Raw genomic sequence first — 19430 nt, 5'->3', positions numbered from 1 at the left:
CCCGCCCTGCCGATGTTTTCTTCTTTTATCACAGAAAACTGGAGATCTAGTAACAAGGTGAGTGGAAGTGAACTACACTCTAATATGGGTGTTACGGTACCAGAGTTAGGGCTTGAGGGGTCACGATGAAAGCATCCAGGGAAAGCCTTCTCTCCTGGGTAAAAGTTGGACTGTGGTCTTGATGGTGTTTTTTTTTTTTTTTCCGGGGGGGGGGGGGGTCCTGACTGGTACTAGGCCTCAGACTCCAGGTCTTCTTGTCCTGCCCCATTGGTCATGTCTCCCGTCTCAGGCTCCAGCAGCAGGAACTTGCCATCATTGGTAAGTGGCATGTTCTTCATCAGCTGGGCCAGGGCCTCAGGGTCCTGGGGAGAGAAAAAAAAAAATGAAAAAGGGAATTTCTGAGTCCAGCTGAAAAAGAATTCACTCGTGTGTGTTTAAATTCCTAAACTGGCGACAGTAAATTTTGAATGTACCTACTTTGTGTCATCTTTACACTGTGAAGGCTATGGGAGGTAAAGTGTTGACCATCGCCCTCTAGTGGCTGTGTGTTCATTAATATCTCCAATTTACAGAGATTATCGTTTTCACTTTCAGTCGTGTCGTATTAATTCAGCCAGTGAAAAAGTTGTGTTTCCCTGTTGTGAAACTATAAAAACCTAAAACACATTCGGACTTTGAGGGCATATGATAGAACGATAAAGGTTTGATTCAAGTAAAGTGACATAATATTGCAATTGTCTAACAGAAAAAGTTTTCAATGTCCATACGATGGCATTACCTTCTTGGCTTCAGTGATGTCCTTCGCCAAGCTAATGGTGTAACATATCTGTGAAAAAAGACCAAAAGATGAACTTCAATATCCACTAGTGCATCAGATAACAAGTGTTTCCCCTGTTCGACAAAACATCAGTGTTCGGTGTCACAACCTTTTCGCCCTCTGTGTTGCTCTCAAAGACGAAGGCGCTAAACGAGGGCTCTCCCTCCTCATCTCCGTCGCTCCAGTCTCTGCCCTCAACCACAAATCCCATCAGCCTGCCGTTCTCTTGGTGAGCTGCAAACTGACACACCTCTCCAAGCTGGAACTGAGAAATGTATGTGAATGTGTTGAGAGAGAGAGAGAGAGAGAGAGAGAGAGAGAGTGGCTGAGCCTCTTAACCTCTTAATGAAAAAGAGAAAAGATTATTTAGTAAAAACTAATTTGATCTTTAGTGATACTTACACTTATTCTTGTAACTTGAGTTTGAGGGTCAATCAACCTATAGTAAAGACAAAACAGAGACTTCAACAGGGATGTAAAAACACTGCTATGATACTTAGGCCTTGACTTTGATTTGTTTTTGTCAGCAAGCTTGTGTCTCTCTGGTCATCTTTAGTTATGAGCAAGAACAGAACAATTTTCTGGCACATTCTCAAACAATATGACGTGTCCTTAGTGCCTGAGTGAATGTGTCTCCTCATTTGTCTGAGGATATTGCTCTCACAAGGACAAACTTGTTAAAAAAATTTGAGAAAGCAGTTATGTGTTCAGCAGCTCGACTGTGCAGCTTTTTGTTGGAAAAACTGAGCCTCGTTCAAAAGACTTCTTTGTCGCAGATGTTTATGCTTTGATGAGGCTTCAGAAGGTTCTCGCTCCAAGGTCCTTCCTCACTGTAGTCTTCACAAAGTTATGTACAGCCAAGTCTTGGCGTTAGCTCGCAATGATGGACCTTATCTTGAGACACTATAACAGACTCGTTGGATTTTATAGGTCAGACTCTCACAATACCAACTCTTGTGCACAAGAACACAAAAAACTAAGTGCAATACTGTGGACAACATGGTTTAGCTGCACAGAACAACATGTTTTCATGTTTTAAATGCGATATGTCCTTGTGGCATCGCATGGTGTGGGAGGCTATAGGACTTCTCCATCGTAGAACTGTTTTATTATCAAGGTCCAAACTAAACAATCACAAAGTTTCAATGTAGCAAACTAAACTGTAAAGAGAGTTTTAACCAAAATTAAATTAATTTCTACACATTGTTTATAAGACCGAGAGGCTGTGTGAGGTTAAGATTATAATATATATACCTACCTTTGGCACATGACAAAATGGTAGAATACTTTAGCACTTGTAATACTGTAACAGCCCCACAAACTGGCCCTTTTAAACTACTGGCTCCATCACCAAAGATCATCAATAACTGAAGCATTTGTTTTGGCAATTTCTGTCTATGTTGTTGGGAAATTCATGAATGCATCACCATCGTTATACACTGAGGTGCGATCAGTTGTTTTTTGTCTTTGTCTGTCCTCAGAGGAGGTATTCATGTAACACTTCATAAATATGTGATAAATCCTACCTGAGGCTACTGCTGGTGACCATGAGGTGGGACTCGGTGGTCCTAAAGATGTTGTGGATGGCTCGGGCAGCCAGCACCTGCCTCATGGCCTCATAGATCACCTCCTGATTGTCGCCACAGCGAACCGCCATGGAGCCCAGGAAGCGCACGGCGAATACCTGCTGCAGGAGGGAGTCTGCGGAAAACATCCAAACATCAGCCACACTGATAAACCAAGTCAGCAGCATAAACATGCAAGGACGGTAAACAGAGACGCACTGGAACACTCATGTAGGAGAGTAAACTCGAGGTGCGCACACGCGCACGCACACACACACGCGCACGCACACACACACGCGCACACACACACACGCACACACACACACACGCACACACACACACACACACACACACACACACACACGGTCCATTAAGTTTTACTTGGATGAGGAAAATGTTTACCGTCACTTTCTGTTGAACAATCATCGTCTGTTTCTCCAAACGGATTTGTGCGTCTGTCAGGAAGTGAGCACACACACAAGCAAAGAAAAAACACAATTACACTCCAGCACCGAGCAAGACAATTCAGCTTCCTGGAAATAATATAATAACCACTATGAGGCCAACTTTCTGGAAATTTGCGTCATCACCCGTCAGTACCTCATCCCTGTTTCTCACAAACATGCACCCACACAAACTTCCTGGTCCAGTCGCCCCCTCACCTCCCTCCGGCTCTGTTCTGATCTTGAAACTCAGAGGCTGGCAGCATGATGTCAAACTGAATGGGCGTCCCAGGGGCTATCAGGTCCTCTGGTTCAGGAGCAGCCCCTGTCTTCTGGGAACCACTGCTGGTAGCGTGTACACCTCCAGGCTTTGCTCTGCAGGAATGAGACGGGCAAAGTCAAAATGTGTGGGAAGTTTTTAAGAATAAACAACCACTGCTCATAAGTTTCCAGCCTGAAATATTTCAACAAGCATCACCCCACCATCGTCTAGCCCCACCATCTGGTCCAAATTTAAATTTATCCAATACTTTGTGACCAAATCCCTTCAAAATCAATGACACGCTTATCATCACTGATGAAAACAATGATGTTGAAATCTACAGAAATAACAACCATAAATACATTAAGCATGAACTATACATATCAACTATAAGTACTTCACACATAAATGTTCAGAACAAACAAAGACTGTATTTGTGACATCTCATCTGACACTAAATATGATGCTAAGCTAAGTTCGATCAGGAAGACTATCATTATGCCTCATTCATTCTCATTCTCTCTCACTCTCTCACCCCACCTCTTGTAATCACCTGACTTCAGGTAACCAATCAGATTTTGCCACAATCTCAAGCAGCCAATCCAACTTAAATCTATCTATTTAAGTCAACCTAAAATCTGTTCTCCTCTCTCCTGCTGTCATGTCAGTGCCCGAGTCGAGCTCATCAGAGTCTCCACATCCAGATCTCCAGCATTCTCTTCTTCCCACCACCAGCACCAGTGTCTAGACCCTGCACTTCGCACAGCCTCACCCCCCAAGTTTATTTGTTGACTCAGAATGAAGTCTCTCCTGATTAAAAAGGTTAGAAAAGTGATTTAACATTTGGCTTCACACACATGAACTATGTCACACTACCACACACACACATGCTCTTTTCACTTTCATTCTTAACACACTAACACACTAAACCTTATCGGTATAGGTTGCCAAAGACCTTAATTCTGACTCCATCCACTGGTAAATTACTGCACGTATTGACTGCTTCAGATCAAAAACACATTTCGGACCTCGGTTCATATCCGAGTTTAGTTCTTTTCAATGAGCAATACAGCCTCAAAGAGCCACCAGTGGCAAAATGCACATTATATTTTCAGTTAAATGATCATCTCCCTCAGTGATCACAGGCCGACACTTTATATGGTAAGACCAAATACATGCAGAAGAAGATGTCTTGTTCAAAGAGCCAAAACCAAGTTAGACTTATCACAACCTAGAAGAGAAGATACAGTATATACTGTCGTCAACATGGAACTGAGTATCTTAAGAGAGAGAGACATGCCCGACCTGTCAGGGTTGGGGGAGCCTTCTTGTCTCTTCTCAAAGCTGGTGATGGGGGTGACAGCCTGGATGGCGGTTTGGTTCAGCCGAATGGCCACAGCCTAACAAAAAGAAACAGGGACATTGCAGCATCTCCGTATCAGCAGGTGAGTCATTTATAAAACCACAAGTGTGTGTAAATGTGCCTAAGACATTTCAACCTTACGTCCAACCAGTTCTCTACATGATCATGTTATGCCTGTGAACCATGATGTCACGGTCATGTGAACCATAAGCAGGGTCTATTCATCAGCACTAATCCCTCAAAAACAGCGTGGGTTCTGTTGGTTTGTTTGGGTAAAGAAAAGGAGTCTTTCTTGCCATTTCTGGGCAGATGTTTAAAATGTGGGTGGAAGAATAGTCCTTTTACTGAATACAGCAATTGCTAACAAATTTTAGTTTACATTGGCATTTGATAATATTAAAAAGAAACCCAAAACAACTGACCAAGTAGTCCTTGGATACAATCATTTAAGTTGGATTGTAAATTGAAAAGAAATTATAATTAGAAAATAGTCCATGCTTTAAATTGAAAAATATGTTATTATAATAGAGGATATTATATATTAAGGATTTATCGGGGGGCAAGTTTTGCCCTCTATTCCGAGTTGTTTTAATCTATTTAGTAGAAACAACATCTCCAGTGTTCGATTAATTCTAATGAAACACTTAACACAGGTCACGAGGAGAAGAAACAAGACAAAGGAACGGCCACAGAATACAGATCACTGACCAGACATTTGTTTTCACACAAATAAGGAGGAGTCCCTGCAGTTTTGCACAAACACCCACACTGGGAGAGAATGAGGGCAAATTTTCGACATTGACAACAACTTTCACAACAATTAGATTAAGGAGGAGTGTGTATGAAACCATTCTCCATTTGCTGCTTGGTGCAGCCAGTATGTGAGTGTGAATTCTGTCAAATAACAACTGTTCACAACTGTTTACAAAAAAAAAAAAAATCCTACAATGCTGCACCCTTTCTCCTGAGATGACAAACATGTCATCTGCAGTGACGTGGCACCGCACCTGTCAGTGGTGACACAAACTGATGATTAGTCTTGAAATCTCAAATTATTACTTACTATATGAAAAACTATAAAGTGATTATCATGTAGGGAAAATAAATAAGTGAGTGAGAGAGAGAGAGCAGATTTGGATACAGCTATAGTCTGTCTGTCTGTGGAGAATCTGAAGAATAAACATTTTCATGGAGCCAAGCCTCATGCAAACATGCTGAATTCTGGGACTGAAAAGCAATGAAGGCAACAACAGCTGTGAGACACTTCAGAGGAAGGAGGGAGGGCAGTCTATGTGACAACAGTGGAACAATGCCATCACTCTTTTATGTCTCTAAAAGAATACGTTTCCAATATTGTGTGTTTCTAATTAAAGTGGTGGAGCAACAAATAGATGTCTCATTGGTTTAAAAAGATCAGTGAAATGTTTTGGATTCAGAAGCTGGGTTCCTTTCTTAGACATCTGCTGAAACTGAAACATTTACCTCTGGGTTGTCAGTCAGGTAGATCTGTCTGGAGATGTTGTTCACTGTGCAAATCCACTGAGAAAGAAACAAAGAGATCCACATTAGGACTTTCTCTAGACCTGAGACACGAGCCGCCTGAAATCACTTGACTGATAGCAGCTGTGACAGGCCAGTCAGATGTGTCCGAGCAAAAAACACAGACATGAAAACCACACAAATGAGTCTTGACAGCTCCTCCATTGTTCTGTGACAGATACTTGTAGCAGCAGATATCTCTGGGATAAAGATGTAAAACAATGAAGAAGATCAAACACAGCTGTTTGAACAGTCTCTTTCAAATTTACCTCTTCATATTCCTTTTTGCTCTCAGCTTGCAGAATCATTGACCTGGAGGCATCAATGACAACGAAAAGAATTAAATAATATAAATCCAATATCTCGGAAATATTTATGTATCACTCTCATTGACGAATAAGTATACTTACGTTTTGCCAGAAGGGGACGTTATCTGAAAACAGTAGCGTCTGTCCTCGCACTCCACAGCCATGACGGAGCTGTTGTCCAGGTCCAGCACCATGCCCCCTGCCACCGCCCCGCGTGGCTGGCACATGAGGTTCCCTCCCTGGGTGAAGAAGTACAGTCGGTCCCAGGCTGTGGTCACCAGGCCCGTTTTACTGGAGGACAGAGGATAACAAGGGGCAGGAAGGGAGGGTAAAGGTCAGTGCCGCAAGATGTGATTTTACAAAACAAGATGAGAGCTTTTTCTGCCACATTTTGGCAACATGGAAAGCTTAATGAGAGACAATGGAAGAGTAAGAATGTCAAGGGTTTAAGACTGGATGTGACGGAAATTCCTCATATCTGGCTTACAAAGATGGTTGGAAAAAAAAAAGAGTCCTTCTCCCCTTCTAATGGTAGATGATATTAAAACATTAATTGCACATACATTCATTTAATTAAGATTGGATAAGAAGAAAATTCAAAAACACTTGAACCTATTGCTTGTTGTCCATCACGTTTCCTTAGATGGTGCCATGCTGCATGAAATATTTTCTGAATTCATTTGTTTCTGTCTTCAAGAAGATTTTCATTTGTACACTGGAATAATGTGATATTAGTCCTCTCAAAATCAATACTGTTTCCTCTTCTATTGTGTCCCCACTGACTCCTGTTTCATCCAAATGTCTATTGTGATGTTATTTTTCAAAGACTTAACAACAGCTATTGAGATTTTTTGAAGTCTGGCAAGTCATTGTTTTCCAGATGAATTGAAATTACAATGTTTTTTTGCTACAGTATATGCTTGATGTAAGATCACTATTTATTTGGTCAAAATTGAACCAAAAAGAAGAAATTCAGGTTTTATGTATTTTTCTGCAGTAACGTTGGACTAACAAAATGTTGAAAATGAAAGAAAAGGAACATCTAACTTGTAGAAATCAGTGCTAGCTCGCATTTTCCAAGTGGACTTAACAGTCTGATGGAAAAGGGGAAAATCATCTTGTATTTTTCCTCCTCAACTTCATTGGCAAAAAATGATGATAATGTACAAAACCTGTATCAACAGTCCGTTACGACGTATTCCAGTTGGTTTCCCACACACAGAAGTTGACATCTCCTAGCAACACTGGCCCTCATATGTTACTCCTGCCATGGCAACCACTTAGACGCTGTTTCCACAAATATATCTGTAACAGTTTTATCCTCTTATGAAAAATGGAAAAATATGCCTAACAGTACAAATAGAAAAATTACAGTTTGATTTTCACCATTACTGCCTCTTTCTATTGCCTGCAAATTATAACAGTTACACACAATATACTTAGAGAGAGACTTAGATTTTGTATAAACGTCAAAATGTCTTTTAACGACATCACTTTATTGACGTAAAAATCAACCTGGTGTCATCACAAATGTGAATGCTTGACCTATCTAAGCCTATTTTTATAGTAAATCATAACATCCAACTGAATTAGTTGTAGGGTCCAACACATACCTTTGCTTATGCAACTATGTTCATGACCTGATCAATATGATTCTGTTCATGAACGTTTATCACCTAAGAAACTGAAACAAAAACTGTGTGAAGTTACGCAGGGCTCAATTCTTGGTTCCTTGCTGTTTTATATTTAAATGTTATGTGACATTATGAGGAATTACTGATTAATAGGACATGTATCATGTGCAGTAAACTAAATTCCTCAGATTAATAACTCATGAAAAGTTGAACCGGAAATATCACATTAAGTTAGTTTGTAGAAATGTAACAGCCTTGTCTTTTAACACATACTACACTTGTTTATGGTAATGTTACATTTTACACCTCTGATCATCATAGAGGTTTTATGCAGCTTAAGAAGGGGGTCAGCCGTATTGCTTAACTGTTCCAAACCAACCCTTTCTCATTATTTTACATATTATTTTATTTTTTCATAAGCATGAGAAAAAATTCCCTTTCAAATGTGAATGCTTGACTTGTCCTCAATCCCCGTTCTAACAGCAAAGCTGTTTTGTTTTGGTCTTGAATTTGTCTTGGCTTTTATGGCTTATGTAAATAAATAATTATAAATAAGCTACAATGCAAATTAACGCTGAGTCACGTCATTCCACAACAAAGATACATGTGTATGACTCATCTGAATTGCTCATCTGTAAGCCTCTTTTTCGTACATTCTGTTTAAAAAACATTCCCAAATAATTTTCCTTTGATTAATATCGGAGTGTACAGCTCACACTGCCGCGAGTGACTCACACACTTAATATTGAGAAACCATTCGAAATAGCAAATGTTCTCTGGACTCAGCTCCATCTGACAAGCGTTTGAGGCTGCTGGCAGTGTGTGTCATTAAACAGAATGGCATTCTGAGGAAACCTTTTCTCTGGTGTCACAGACATTTGTCAAAGACTTTGGATGTATATGAGGGAGAGACAGAGTTTGACAGCTCTGACATTTCACTAAATCACATTGCGGGCTACGCTGCAGTTCTACCCCCTGCAGCCATTAAGGAAGTTTCCCTACTCATATATCCACTCTGCATTAAGCTGACAGTGCACACTGTCGACATGTTACCTGACCCACCTTGTCTACTGTGACAGACTTATTGTTTACCGTGTCCATGCACATTTTGAGAAACTTCTGTTGCACCAGACTGAAATTCTCTAACAAAGCCTGAAATGTCACATATGTGAAATGAGGACAGATTCAAAACTTGTTCCTCCGCTATTTAATTCTTTTTTCCCCAAGAAACCACTTAACATACTGACGAGCTACGAACGCTACATGAATAGGAAGTGTCCTTGGATTTTAGATAGGGCCATAATGAGTGTAATTAATCTTACTTCCTAATGTTGAGGTAGCCAGCCTTCTGGATAAGCGTGCGATTGACAGGCTCAGTGTCCTTATCTGGCATGTAGACAGTGTCCTCCACAGACAGAAGCTCCCTCTGAGACAGGCGCATGGCCTCCGCCTCCGCGTCCAGCTGGGCCTGGATACTAGACATGAACAAAGTTTTAATAAAGGCAGAATCCTTCTTATACGACTTTCAGAGAGTTGATTTTTTTTTTTTTGTAAAAAAAAAAAAAAAAAAAAAAACAAGCATTAAAAGACTTCCATTTACAGAGCATCTCACTAAAATGACTTCTTACACATCATACTGTATACTGTCCTGTCATACCAGAGCTATGGAACATCATGATAATTACTGTTAATGAGTTTGTACCTTTGTGTCATGTTGGACACAGAGGAGAGAAAGTTATCCATCTTCTTTGACACCAGCTCAATGCCTTTCTTGAAGAAGCTGATCTGAGAGTTCAGAGATAACAGTGGGTCATTCGAGATTTATTTTATTGCATTTTACTGAACTTTTAATGTAGCAAACATTTCTAAAAACCAATAGTAATCATTTTCTTAATAAACTAACAACCATTCATATTACAGATTAAACCGCTCTTTATTTTCACAATTAATTGTTTTGTCTGTAAAATGTTAGAAATGTTTTAATTTTCCACAACCCCACATTCAAATAGCTTGTTTTATTTGGCCCCCAGTCCAAAACCCCATGATATTAAGTTTATCAAACAGTATATGAGAAAAAAAAAAGCATCCAAATCCTCACATTTGAGAAGCTGGAACCACAGAATATTTGACGTTTTTGCTTGAAAAATTGCTAAAAAAATGAATTGCTTCAAAAGAAATAATTGCGGATTAATATTCTGTCAATGAACTTATCGACTAACTAATAACTAAATGTTGTTGTTTTTTTACCCAGTAGTTGATATTGCATGAACACACTACACAATAATAAGTGTACTTTGTAAACTTAATCTGTCCCAGTGAGAAAAAACACTTCTCTTCCGTAAACACTGAACTGATGGTGATGTCAGTTAGTATGCCAACAGCTGCTCAGTACCTGTGCCTGTGTGTACCCTAACATGGGTTCAAGCATAGCTACTCTCTTGCGATACTGCAGGGCATTGAGTGCGCAGTAATACTGCAGTGAGGCCTGGTGCTGCTTCCTTCTGGTGTAAGCCACCTCCTTCACCATGTCTGCCTTCAGCTGTCCAGACAGGAGAGGGTTAAAACATGCAAATACACACACGTGCACGTGTCCAGCGTGAACTGACTACCAAGCTCTGTACACACACACACTTGCAAATATGGTACTCTCACAACTCAGTGGCATTATCTTGTACGTTCAAGAAGACACATTCAACAGAGGCAAACAGCAGAGGAATCTTATCTTTGCAGCCATTATTGTGCAAAGTGTTGCTACAGTCTCACTACAGCAGTGAGGCCTGGCAATGTTTAATTCCATCCATTTGTATTTCAAATGCTTATAAAACACTCCCACTACATTACCAGAGCATTACTGCAGTGTGAGGCCTTTTACAGCCTTAGATCGATGCCAGAGAAGCTCCATTAGTGGAGATGAGAGAGTACTTCCCATTCACACTACCTTCTCATTCTCCTTCTTCTTGGGCAATCGGCTGTACTTGACCATAGCTGCCTCATGCTCTGCAGGAGAGGAGAGAGCGGACATGAGGATCAGATTATCACTCCAGGCTGTGATTGTTTTCTGTAACTGGTAAAAGTACTGTATGTACTTACCATCAGTGGCGATGCCGAATATTTCCTTCAGTGTGCTTATCTCTGCAAAATTCAATGTTTAGCAAACGTTGTTACAATATCCTCAAGAGATCCACATATTAAAATGGCATTATTACTTTTTAAAGTTGACGGGTTTTACAAAAAGAATCCTATATGCTATATTTTAAAGTCATTAAAGGATGAATTTCTTATGTAGCTTTTTTCTGAAATTAGTTTTTTGGTCTGCTTTCTACTCAAATAAATGAGCTCTATACTTCAATATGCAAATTAAAAATACAAATGCTTTGTAATAATAATAACATATCAGAAACATATTATGATAATGAGTTTTGAGCACGTGTGCGTGTGTGCGTGCATGTGTGTGGTCCTACCTGTGAGGTCCTTCTCTCGGAATTGGATCAAGGGGAAGACCATGCTGTCAGCCATCTGGTTGGCCAGCTCAGAGTGGAGCGAGTTCAGCTGGATGAGACAAAACAGATTATACAAAAATATCAAGTTGCTGCACAAGGACACAAAGAGAAGATGTACCCCCGCCAAACATCTTGAGGGATTACAGTTTATTTTAATATGTACAGTGACATTTGCTACCAGTTATTCCTGCAAGAAGATGGAAAGTAATTTTTTCAGTGAAATAGGTGCATAACTGCAGACAATGTCTCCCCTACATCATAGAAAGGCCATATTGTGGAACGGTGCATTTCGTGAAGAGAATAATAACGAAAGCCTTCTGTTTACTCTGATATTGGAAGCAGAACCACATATCGCACACAGAAGAAATCCCTGCCATAATTCTTTATGCTTATCAGCAAGCTACACTCCCAACAGTTTAACAAGCTGACATCCACTTTAATCTGAATTATTTCGCAAGTGCTAAAGTTCACAGGATTAGGTGCAGGGGTAGGCCTAATTCTCACTACGAAACGAGTTCTCCTCCGTACATGACGAGGTAAAGGTCAAACAAACAATCAACCTGTGTCCTCTGAGCATATGTGTGTGTGTCCTGTATGTTGTTGAGTGCTGATTGTGTAGGCTTGTGGGCCCCCATGGCTGAAAGAGACAAGCCCATCTGTTATGTTTATATACCTGAGCCTACGCACCCCCTCCTTCATGTATCCATCTATCCACCGACTGCCGCCTCCCTCCCTCCATCCATCCATCTATCCGGTGCAATAGGCATCATATCCACCTCTTAGCGTCACTATAGTGTCTAGTCTTACAGGGAGGATAAGGTCTTTTCATTGACGTCATTTTCACCGGTGTGCTACGGGAGTGCAGGTGCAATATCCTTTGTAACGTGATTAAGAAGCAACTACTGACTGTGCAGTAGTTTATCATCCCTCTCTTCTGCTGTGGCTGGGTGCGCACACACACACACACACACACACACACACACACACACACACACACACACACACATACATACATAAAACAGCAAAACTGCAAACACAGGCCTCACCTCCCCTACAGTTTTGGCGAAGCTCTGCAGCGTGGTGATTACCTCTTCATCACCTTTTCCAAGGGCAAAATTCTAGACAGAAGAAGAATAAGGGAAGAGAGACAAGTTTAAACCATGAAACTGCATAATGTGGCATTGAGCGAGCATATACTAGGGGCTAAGAAGTTAAAAATTACCCTGTTCTGCCAGGATATTTGGCACATCACTTTCATGGAACAAGTCCAGAGATGCAAATAACCCCCATGCTAAGATGCTGAGTTTTAAGCTTTGTTTAAAAAGTACCAAAAAGTGCATCCATTACAGGTCATTGCAGATTCTTTTTTCTATCCAACATCCTCTCTGCAATCCAGAGCCACACGTGTTTCTTTTTCAGCATGATTTAATGCACCCGCTGTGTTGACTTCAGCAACTATTCTATTTTGAATTTATTGTTTGCTACATAACACAAGGCCCCGTGATAGATGACCAACAGAGAAGCACCTCTACATCGAGATTCCCTCATGCGCAGAGATTTCACAAAGACACACATGCAGAGATGAGGAGTGGCAGACACATGCACTCACACAAGGAAAAAAAATCATATGAGCAGACATGGAATTGTTATAGCACATTAGCAGAGCTACTTGAATTATTTAACTCAAACTAGGGATCGGCATACATGTTGGATTAAGTTCAAGGTGAAGGGCATAATTTTGGTTTCAACAGTAGATGATAATTATATTTCACTTGAATAAAATTACATATTAATGGTTATATAACAAAAAGCAGAAATGCTTTAAAGCTCTGTGTTGTAATGTACTCACCCTACCTAAAATCTATTAGTTTTTGATAATGCTAAAAAAAAGTTTTTTTTATCCACTGCAGTGTGCTGTGTTTAACTGTCTTGTCTTGACTGGTGTTTAATGCTAGCATATTTCTGTAGGAGAACACTGTATAAAATATAAATATTGCCTAAAACAAAACTGGAAACACCTTTTTTCATCCCTGAGTAGTGTCTGCAGCTATTCCATTCAGGTTGTGTAAACAATATCCTTACTAATCAAGCAGGGCAGCCTGTTTAAAGCCCGAGAGGCCAACTCAGGGCCAAAGAAGGCCAGAAAACACCTCACACACCACTTGTTGCTGCTTGTTAAGCTCACTGCTTTGAGCAAATGCTAATAACTGAATGTGATTATGATAAGCATATCAGTCATTTTTTGTCAATTATTATCTTCCCTTATCTGAGCAACAGTGACTGGACAGCTCAGAGGGACTGCAGTGAGACAGTTAAACTGAAACAAGAAACGTGGGGAAGGCAAAAATAGGATTTTGATTGGAAATTACACCCTTGATCATGGTACCAATACTTACTTTCTTCTCATAATCCAGAAGTTGCTGCGAGAGCTGCTCTGTGGCCAATCCCATCTCACTCTGTAAGGGGAACAGATTGAGGGGAAAATGCAAAATTATCAGGCTGGATCATGAGGGATTTGTCCCTAGCTTCTACGTTTGCCATTCTCGTTTCAGGCCTTGTGAATCACGAAGGGATAATAGGAAGTGAAGGGACAACAGGTGAATCAGGGTTCAAATCAAAATTCCTTTGAGAAAAAAAAAACAAAACAAAAGGTGATGGGTCATATAAATGCCAGCTCCACCAGTGAACTGTCATTGCTTCAGAAAAGGTCTGAAGTTACATAAATTGTGCATGTTTTCAAAAAAAGATAAGTAGCATTTATTGTGACTGCAACATTTGAAAGTGTTGCTCAATGAGACGCTATGTACAGAAACATCTACACCCGACACTACTTACCGCACATCACACTCACTGAATACATTATACAGAAATTTGTCTGATTTGTCAAAAAAAAAGGCATCAATTAAGTCAGAAAACTGGTTCAAAATGTTTCTCCTCTTACTAGCTGGATCTTTGAACTAATATTATGTTGTTACACACACGCTCGTCCCAAAGTCCATGCTCAAAGGTTCTCCAGCTGTTTCTCCAAGAACCCTCAGTACATAATGTTTCATTCACCAGTTTGCCTGTGTGAGGTTGCAAAAAAACAGCATATAATATCCTAGTTTGGCATCTGTCCAGTTGAAAAATTCCAGAGAGACTGCACCACCATTTTTGGTCCAGTGCAAATCAGAACAATACGCTGCTGTAGTTCAATAATGCAAATTTTCAACCTGAAATCAACTTCAGTCAGGCAAATAATATGGTTCCTGTTCAAAGTCACACCCAGCTAACAGAATAAAATGTGTGTGTGAGTGTGTTTGTGTTTTGTTTAGTACCTGAGCTCCAAACACCCGTTGCATCGATTGTAGTAGCTTGTTGGTGTAGTCTGTAAGCATCCCAGCATCTTCCTCAAACACACTGAGCAGGGAGCGAGTCTGCGGGAAAAAAACATTTGATGAATAAGATTAAGATATGTTCACAGGAGACTGTGAATGCAGCAGAAAAAAAATACTAAAAATGTCAAACATTCTCTGGTTCCAGTTTTCTCAAATGTTAGGATATGCTGGGTGTTTTGTTTTTTTTTGTCATGTATTTTATTAAACTAAATATCTTTGGGATATCAATCTTAAAACATAATCTCAGGCTGTGGGAAATTACAGAAGGCATTTTTCTCTGTACTCTGACATTTAACTGATCAATCCATTGATCTAATAATCAGCAATATAATCTGCAGACTAATAAAAAATGAAAATACTCTTCAGTTACAGCCCATGATAGTTCAGGTGGAGTTGAGTATGCTTTGTTGTGACAAATGTTGCTATTACTCATCTGTTGGACAACAGTAGTAAAACACCACACCCACATGGTACCGAAGTTAAAAACAAACAAAAACAATGTGAGCCAGGTTTGGCAGAAACCTGTAACTTATAAAAGGGAATTATTAATAAGAGCATTGCCGGAGGTTAAGACACAGACACAGAAATTAGGGTAGCTGCAGTACTGAGGTGGAGCTTTGAAGTGATACTCTAGGCATAATGATTTTACTGCAGGCAGGCTATGCAAAGCAAGGAAATCCTGTTTGGGTGAAGGTGTCTTTTACCATAAACAGGTGCAGCTAGGCAGGGCAGGTACAGCACAGAGGGACACACCCACTGGATCGGGTCTGTTCACAGTTCGCTCCAGCTGACTTTCACCACAGAGTGACTGACAGTCATTTCACACTGACAGGAAATCATCTGGAATATTGAGAAACTTTTCTCCCTTTACATTTTACTGCTGGACAGCACCAGGCCTATTTCCTATTAAAAATTCAAATAACTTAAGTACATGTCAAGAAAGAAAATAGTCTCCAGCATGGGCTGCACTTAAGCAGAACAATCAAGGAGGTCAGCCATGTTTAGGGAAAGAGTGATGCAACAGACAACAGAAAATACAGGCTACATTAGATGTGCATAATCGCAAAAGGCTGTCCTGTATTTCATTGTACCCTCACAGATATCCATGCATGACGCCTAATGAACAACTTTAATACTGCAATTTAGACCTGTAAGCATCAAACAGCATTTGGTGCTCACTACTGTCAGCCACCACTGCCCTGTTGCAGGCTATTGACTAATTCCAGGGGAGTCTGATAATGGAAACCCCTCCCACATCATGTGAATCAGGCCCAGTTTGACTCTGGTCTCAAAATCTGGAAAATAACACTGGGAAATATTTTGAAAAAGGTTGCAGGTGTGTCCTGTTTGAGCTATGTGGTCGTGACATCTTCCATACTGTTGTATGAGTTTGGATGTATACCAGAATATGTGCTCTGACAGAGCGAGGAAAGCCCTGTGACAAGCGGTAGTTGTGTAAATACAACACAGACACCAACACACCGATAATTATGACATGGTGTATAAACTCGAACATTTTTTTACCACAGGGGAGCGCAGCCACTCCTGAAAGAGGATTAGATTCCCACAACAATGTGTCAATTGAGAGCTGTCATCGACCAGTGGAAACAGACTACAACGGGAACAGGATACTGCCTGGGTTAGTAAGCTAACTTCAGCTCTCGTAAACGTCTTTCGTGTGACAGCTGGGTCTGTAAACGTGATATAACCCTCACAGGCCTACCTGAGGACTGTCCTGCAAAGCGTCCTCCAGGAGCAGTTTGTGATGTACGGCCGGCATCTTGTTAGCGTTGGAGGAGAAGGGAATGGGGGCTTGAATTATTTAGAGCGTGGACTCGGTTTCCCAGAGCTCTCTGCGCCAGAAGGACGAACACGTAGAAGTTGGAGGCGGGCCCAGTCTGACCTCATCCTAAATTGTTATGGGACAACTTGTGACCGGTAAAATAGCTGCGGCTTAACTCTAAACTAGATATTTGTATTATATTATATTTTGTTTGTTTCTGTTGTGGAGATTTGATTTGTTTTATAGCGAGTGGACGGACAGTTTAAAAGGTAGACTACGTCTACCGTTGTACCATTTTAGTATCAACAGTGACCCCATGTGGCCATAAAAAGAAGTACACCGTTTAATTTAAAAATTAGATTAAAAAATGTGACATCTACCTTTTGTTCTAGTTTGACCAAAGGTTGAATAGAGTGAGTCTTCTAATCTATTCCAACAGTGGTGGAAGAAGGAAATGGCAATACCACAATGTCAAACTACTCAATTGCAGTAGTAATTGCAAGTTCTGCATTCAAAACGTTACTTATAAAAGTACAGAAATATAATTTAATAAAATATTCTCAAAGAATCAAAAGTGAAATGACTCCTTGTGGAGACTAATTAGCCCCTTCCATTGACATATTTTTTTCATTATTAGAATTTACTTAGTACCATCCAACTACCATCAATTACTTTTTTCAACATATCAGTTCATTGTTTAATCTATTAAATGACAGGAAAAAAAGGTCATCTCATCCGAATTTTCAAGAGCCAAGGCTGACATCTTCAAAACTACTTGTTTTGTAGTTTCAGTCCAACATGAATGGTGTATTAATTTTTGTCAATCAATTAATCGACTTGATTGTTTCAGCACTACATGGGTCTATTTTGACTACCTCTGGGTTCCACTGTAGATGGGATAATTAAAGCAATATTCTGATCTGGGAATTATTTGTAGCAAAATGAATGTACAGTATTAAACCATATGCCAATTAAAATCACATCTACTTTATAAAAACTCCTGCTCTCATCTTGTTTTGTCTTGGTCATAATACGCAGCGCATGAGATGTTCTGAGTATTGTTGGAGGTACTTGCTCTCTAATTACTTCACCCTTCTAGCAGATGCTGCACACATTCGGAAAAAAATTCCTTCTGAGACTGATCCCAGTTTGGATGATAAAGTTAATAGTCAGCCAAATGTCAAATACTCTGACTGACCACATACTCAAATGCCATGCTTTCTTTTTTATTTTCATGTAATTTGATCTAATTTACACCCACCGTTAAACTGTATGCCCTGAACCCATGGTACCTCAAATGTTGTCTAGAATGAAACAAAACAAAATATTGGCCAGAAAAACAGAATTATCAAGCATAGGCATTAATTCACATAATTCCAGAGTATAAGATGGCATGTCCTCTTGTGTTATCATTAATTTACAGTCTGTTGAAGAATGCGTACGGTCAACTGCTTCTTCAAATTAAAATGTTTGCCTAAACTGTCTCAATGATTTGGCGGTTTAGTCTTGATTTGAGTGTACGCTCCATCTAGAAAAGAACACAGATTTAACTCTTTGTTTCATTTAGACTGATCCAGTTTACTATATGTATAATAGTAAGGTCATACTAATATTGATGGGTTTGGTGTAAAGGCTATGGTAAAATAGTCTGTTGACATCAGATTACTGTCTTCTTCATCTTCATAAATTGATTAAAAATGGTGGTTGTATTTTCAAAACAGTATGCTCCAGGGTTAATTTTCCATTGAAAAGAGCAACATTTTTGAGGGATGAAAATGATACAGTGGGTGTCCTAGGAATTAAAAACAACGATTAGAGTGGTTTATTTTTTCACTTGTATCTTTAGCCAGTATTAGAGCAATTGATATTGCCACATATACTGTGCTACAGAAAAGCACTATTAACCTATTCTCAGCTATTTGTTGGGTAAAGCCTAATCTCTAATGTGAAGTTTATACATCATCTCATTGTGTTTACTTCTATTAAAGGTTAAAGTGCAAGTGATTTGCAGCTTACAAACAGAGAGGTAAGAAGTAATAAAAAAAATCTCCATTTAACAAGTGTAAAATAAACTGAATTATATTAGTTCATCTGTTTCCAATGCAACATGATCTGAGAACAGCAATCACACCATGTTGTTACCAAGCTTTCTAATTACAGGATAATGTCACGTAAAGAAATCCTCAAAAGTGGAAGAAACACAAAATGTAAAACTGTAATAGTCTCTCTCGCTCTCTCGCTCTCTTTTATTTGATCCAAGACATTTTAGGTCTCAGTAATAGTCTAATTGACTTGTTAAGATGGTCATGTCTTGTTGTGTAGTGTCTTGATAATAGGCAAGTCATGACAAGCAGTGCTTCCTCATCATGGAACACATTCCTTCCTCCCCAGTGGACTTGTGTTTTTTAATTGGTTAAGTTGTGGCCCTAAACCAGACAAGACATTTCAGTCTACTGACTTTGATAATTAATTGTGTTTGCTGGCTTGCCTAGGTTTGGCCTATAAAAAGAGATGCTTTATGTCAGTGGAACCAACCTGGATTAAACAAAGCAGTGATTCAGCTGACCAAGGAAACACTCTCAGGAGAAAGTAGGGTAGAGCTGTAGCTTCTGGAGAGCAAAGGCTTGGGACTGGGTCAGTACATTCAATTACTGTTTCTTACGAGTCAATTATTATTCACGTTCCATTTATCCTTAAAATGTTTGTTTAAACAAAACATGTATCAGACTATACATAAAGACTAAGAGTCACACTACAGCCACCTTAGCCTCTTTGTGAGGCTTTAACATGCTAACCGGTTCACAATTCCAGTGCTAACATGCTAATATTTAGAAGGTGA

General features: G+C 39.8%; 1 protein-coding gene across 2 annotated transcripts; it reads right to left on the bottom strand.

Annotated features, from left to right (window-relative positions):
• Positions 1-212: 212 nt before the first annotated feature.
• On the bottom strand, positions 213-16613 carry appl2 (adaptor protein, phosphotyrosine interacting with PH domain and leucine zipper 2). Of its 2 annotated transcripts, none has more exons than XM_022756277.1 (21): positions 16532-16613; positions 14749-14847; positions 13828-13887; positions 12478-12549; positions 11393-11480; positions 11022-11063; positions 10870-10928; positions 10324-10470; positions 9634-9716; positions 9254-9406; positions 6400-6588; positions 6259-6301; positions 5933-5989; positions 4393-4487; positions 3045-3200; positions 2785-2837; positions 2344-2518; positions 1220-1256; positions 927-1082; positions 779-826; positions 213-362 (listed from the first exon to the last, which is right to left on the bottom strand). In XM_022756277.1, exons 1-21 carry the CDS (start codon positions 16586-16588, stop codon positions 231-233), a joined length of 2001 nt encoding a protein of 666 aa, XP_022611998.1. In that variant the 5' UTR covers positions 16589-16613; the 3' UTR covers positions 213-230. The 2 variants fall into 2 exon arrangements, with proteins under 2 accessions (XP_022611998.1, XP_022611999.1); XM_022756278.1 differs by lacking the exon at positions 16532-16613 and adding an exon at positions 15513-15564.
• Positions 16614-19430: the final 2817 nt, after the last annotated feature.

The sequence above is a fragment of the Seriola dumerili genome, unplaced genomic scaffold (assembly GCF_002260705.1).
Source record: "Seriola dumerili isolate Sdu_G_001 unplaced genomic scaffold, Sdu_1.0 BDQW01000242.1, whole genome shotgun sequence".
In the NCBI taxonomy this organism is placed as follows: Eukaryota; Metazoa; Chordata; class Actinopteri; order Carangiformes; family Carangidae; genus Seriola; species Seriola dumerili.
This window is presented reverse-complemented; position numbering and strand designations above follow the sequence as displayed.

Excerpts from the sequence above, each read along its gene's own strand:
- appl2 (XM_022756277.1), bottom strand. The coding sequence starts at position 16,588 with ATGCCGGCCGTACATCACAAACTGCTCCTGGAGGACGCTTTGCAGGAC. Across the intron at positions 11,064-11,392 it reads CCGAGAGAAGGACCTCACAG|AGATAAGCACACTGAAGGAA; the intron begins GTAGGACCACAC and ends TGAATTTTGCAG. Across the intron at positions 1,257-2,343 it reads GTCACCAGCAGTAGCCTCAG|GTTGATTGACCCTCAAACTC; the intron begins GTAGGATTTATC and ends TCTTTACTATAG.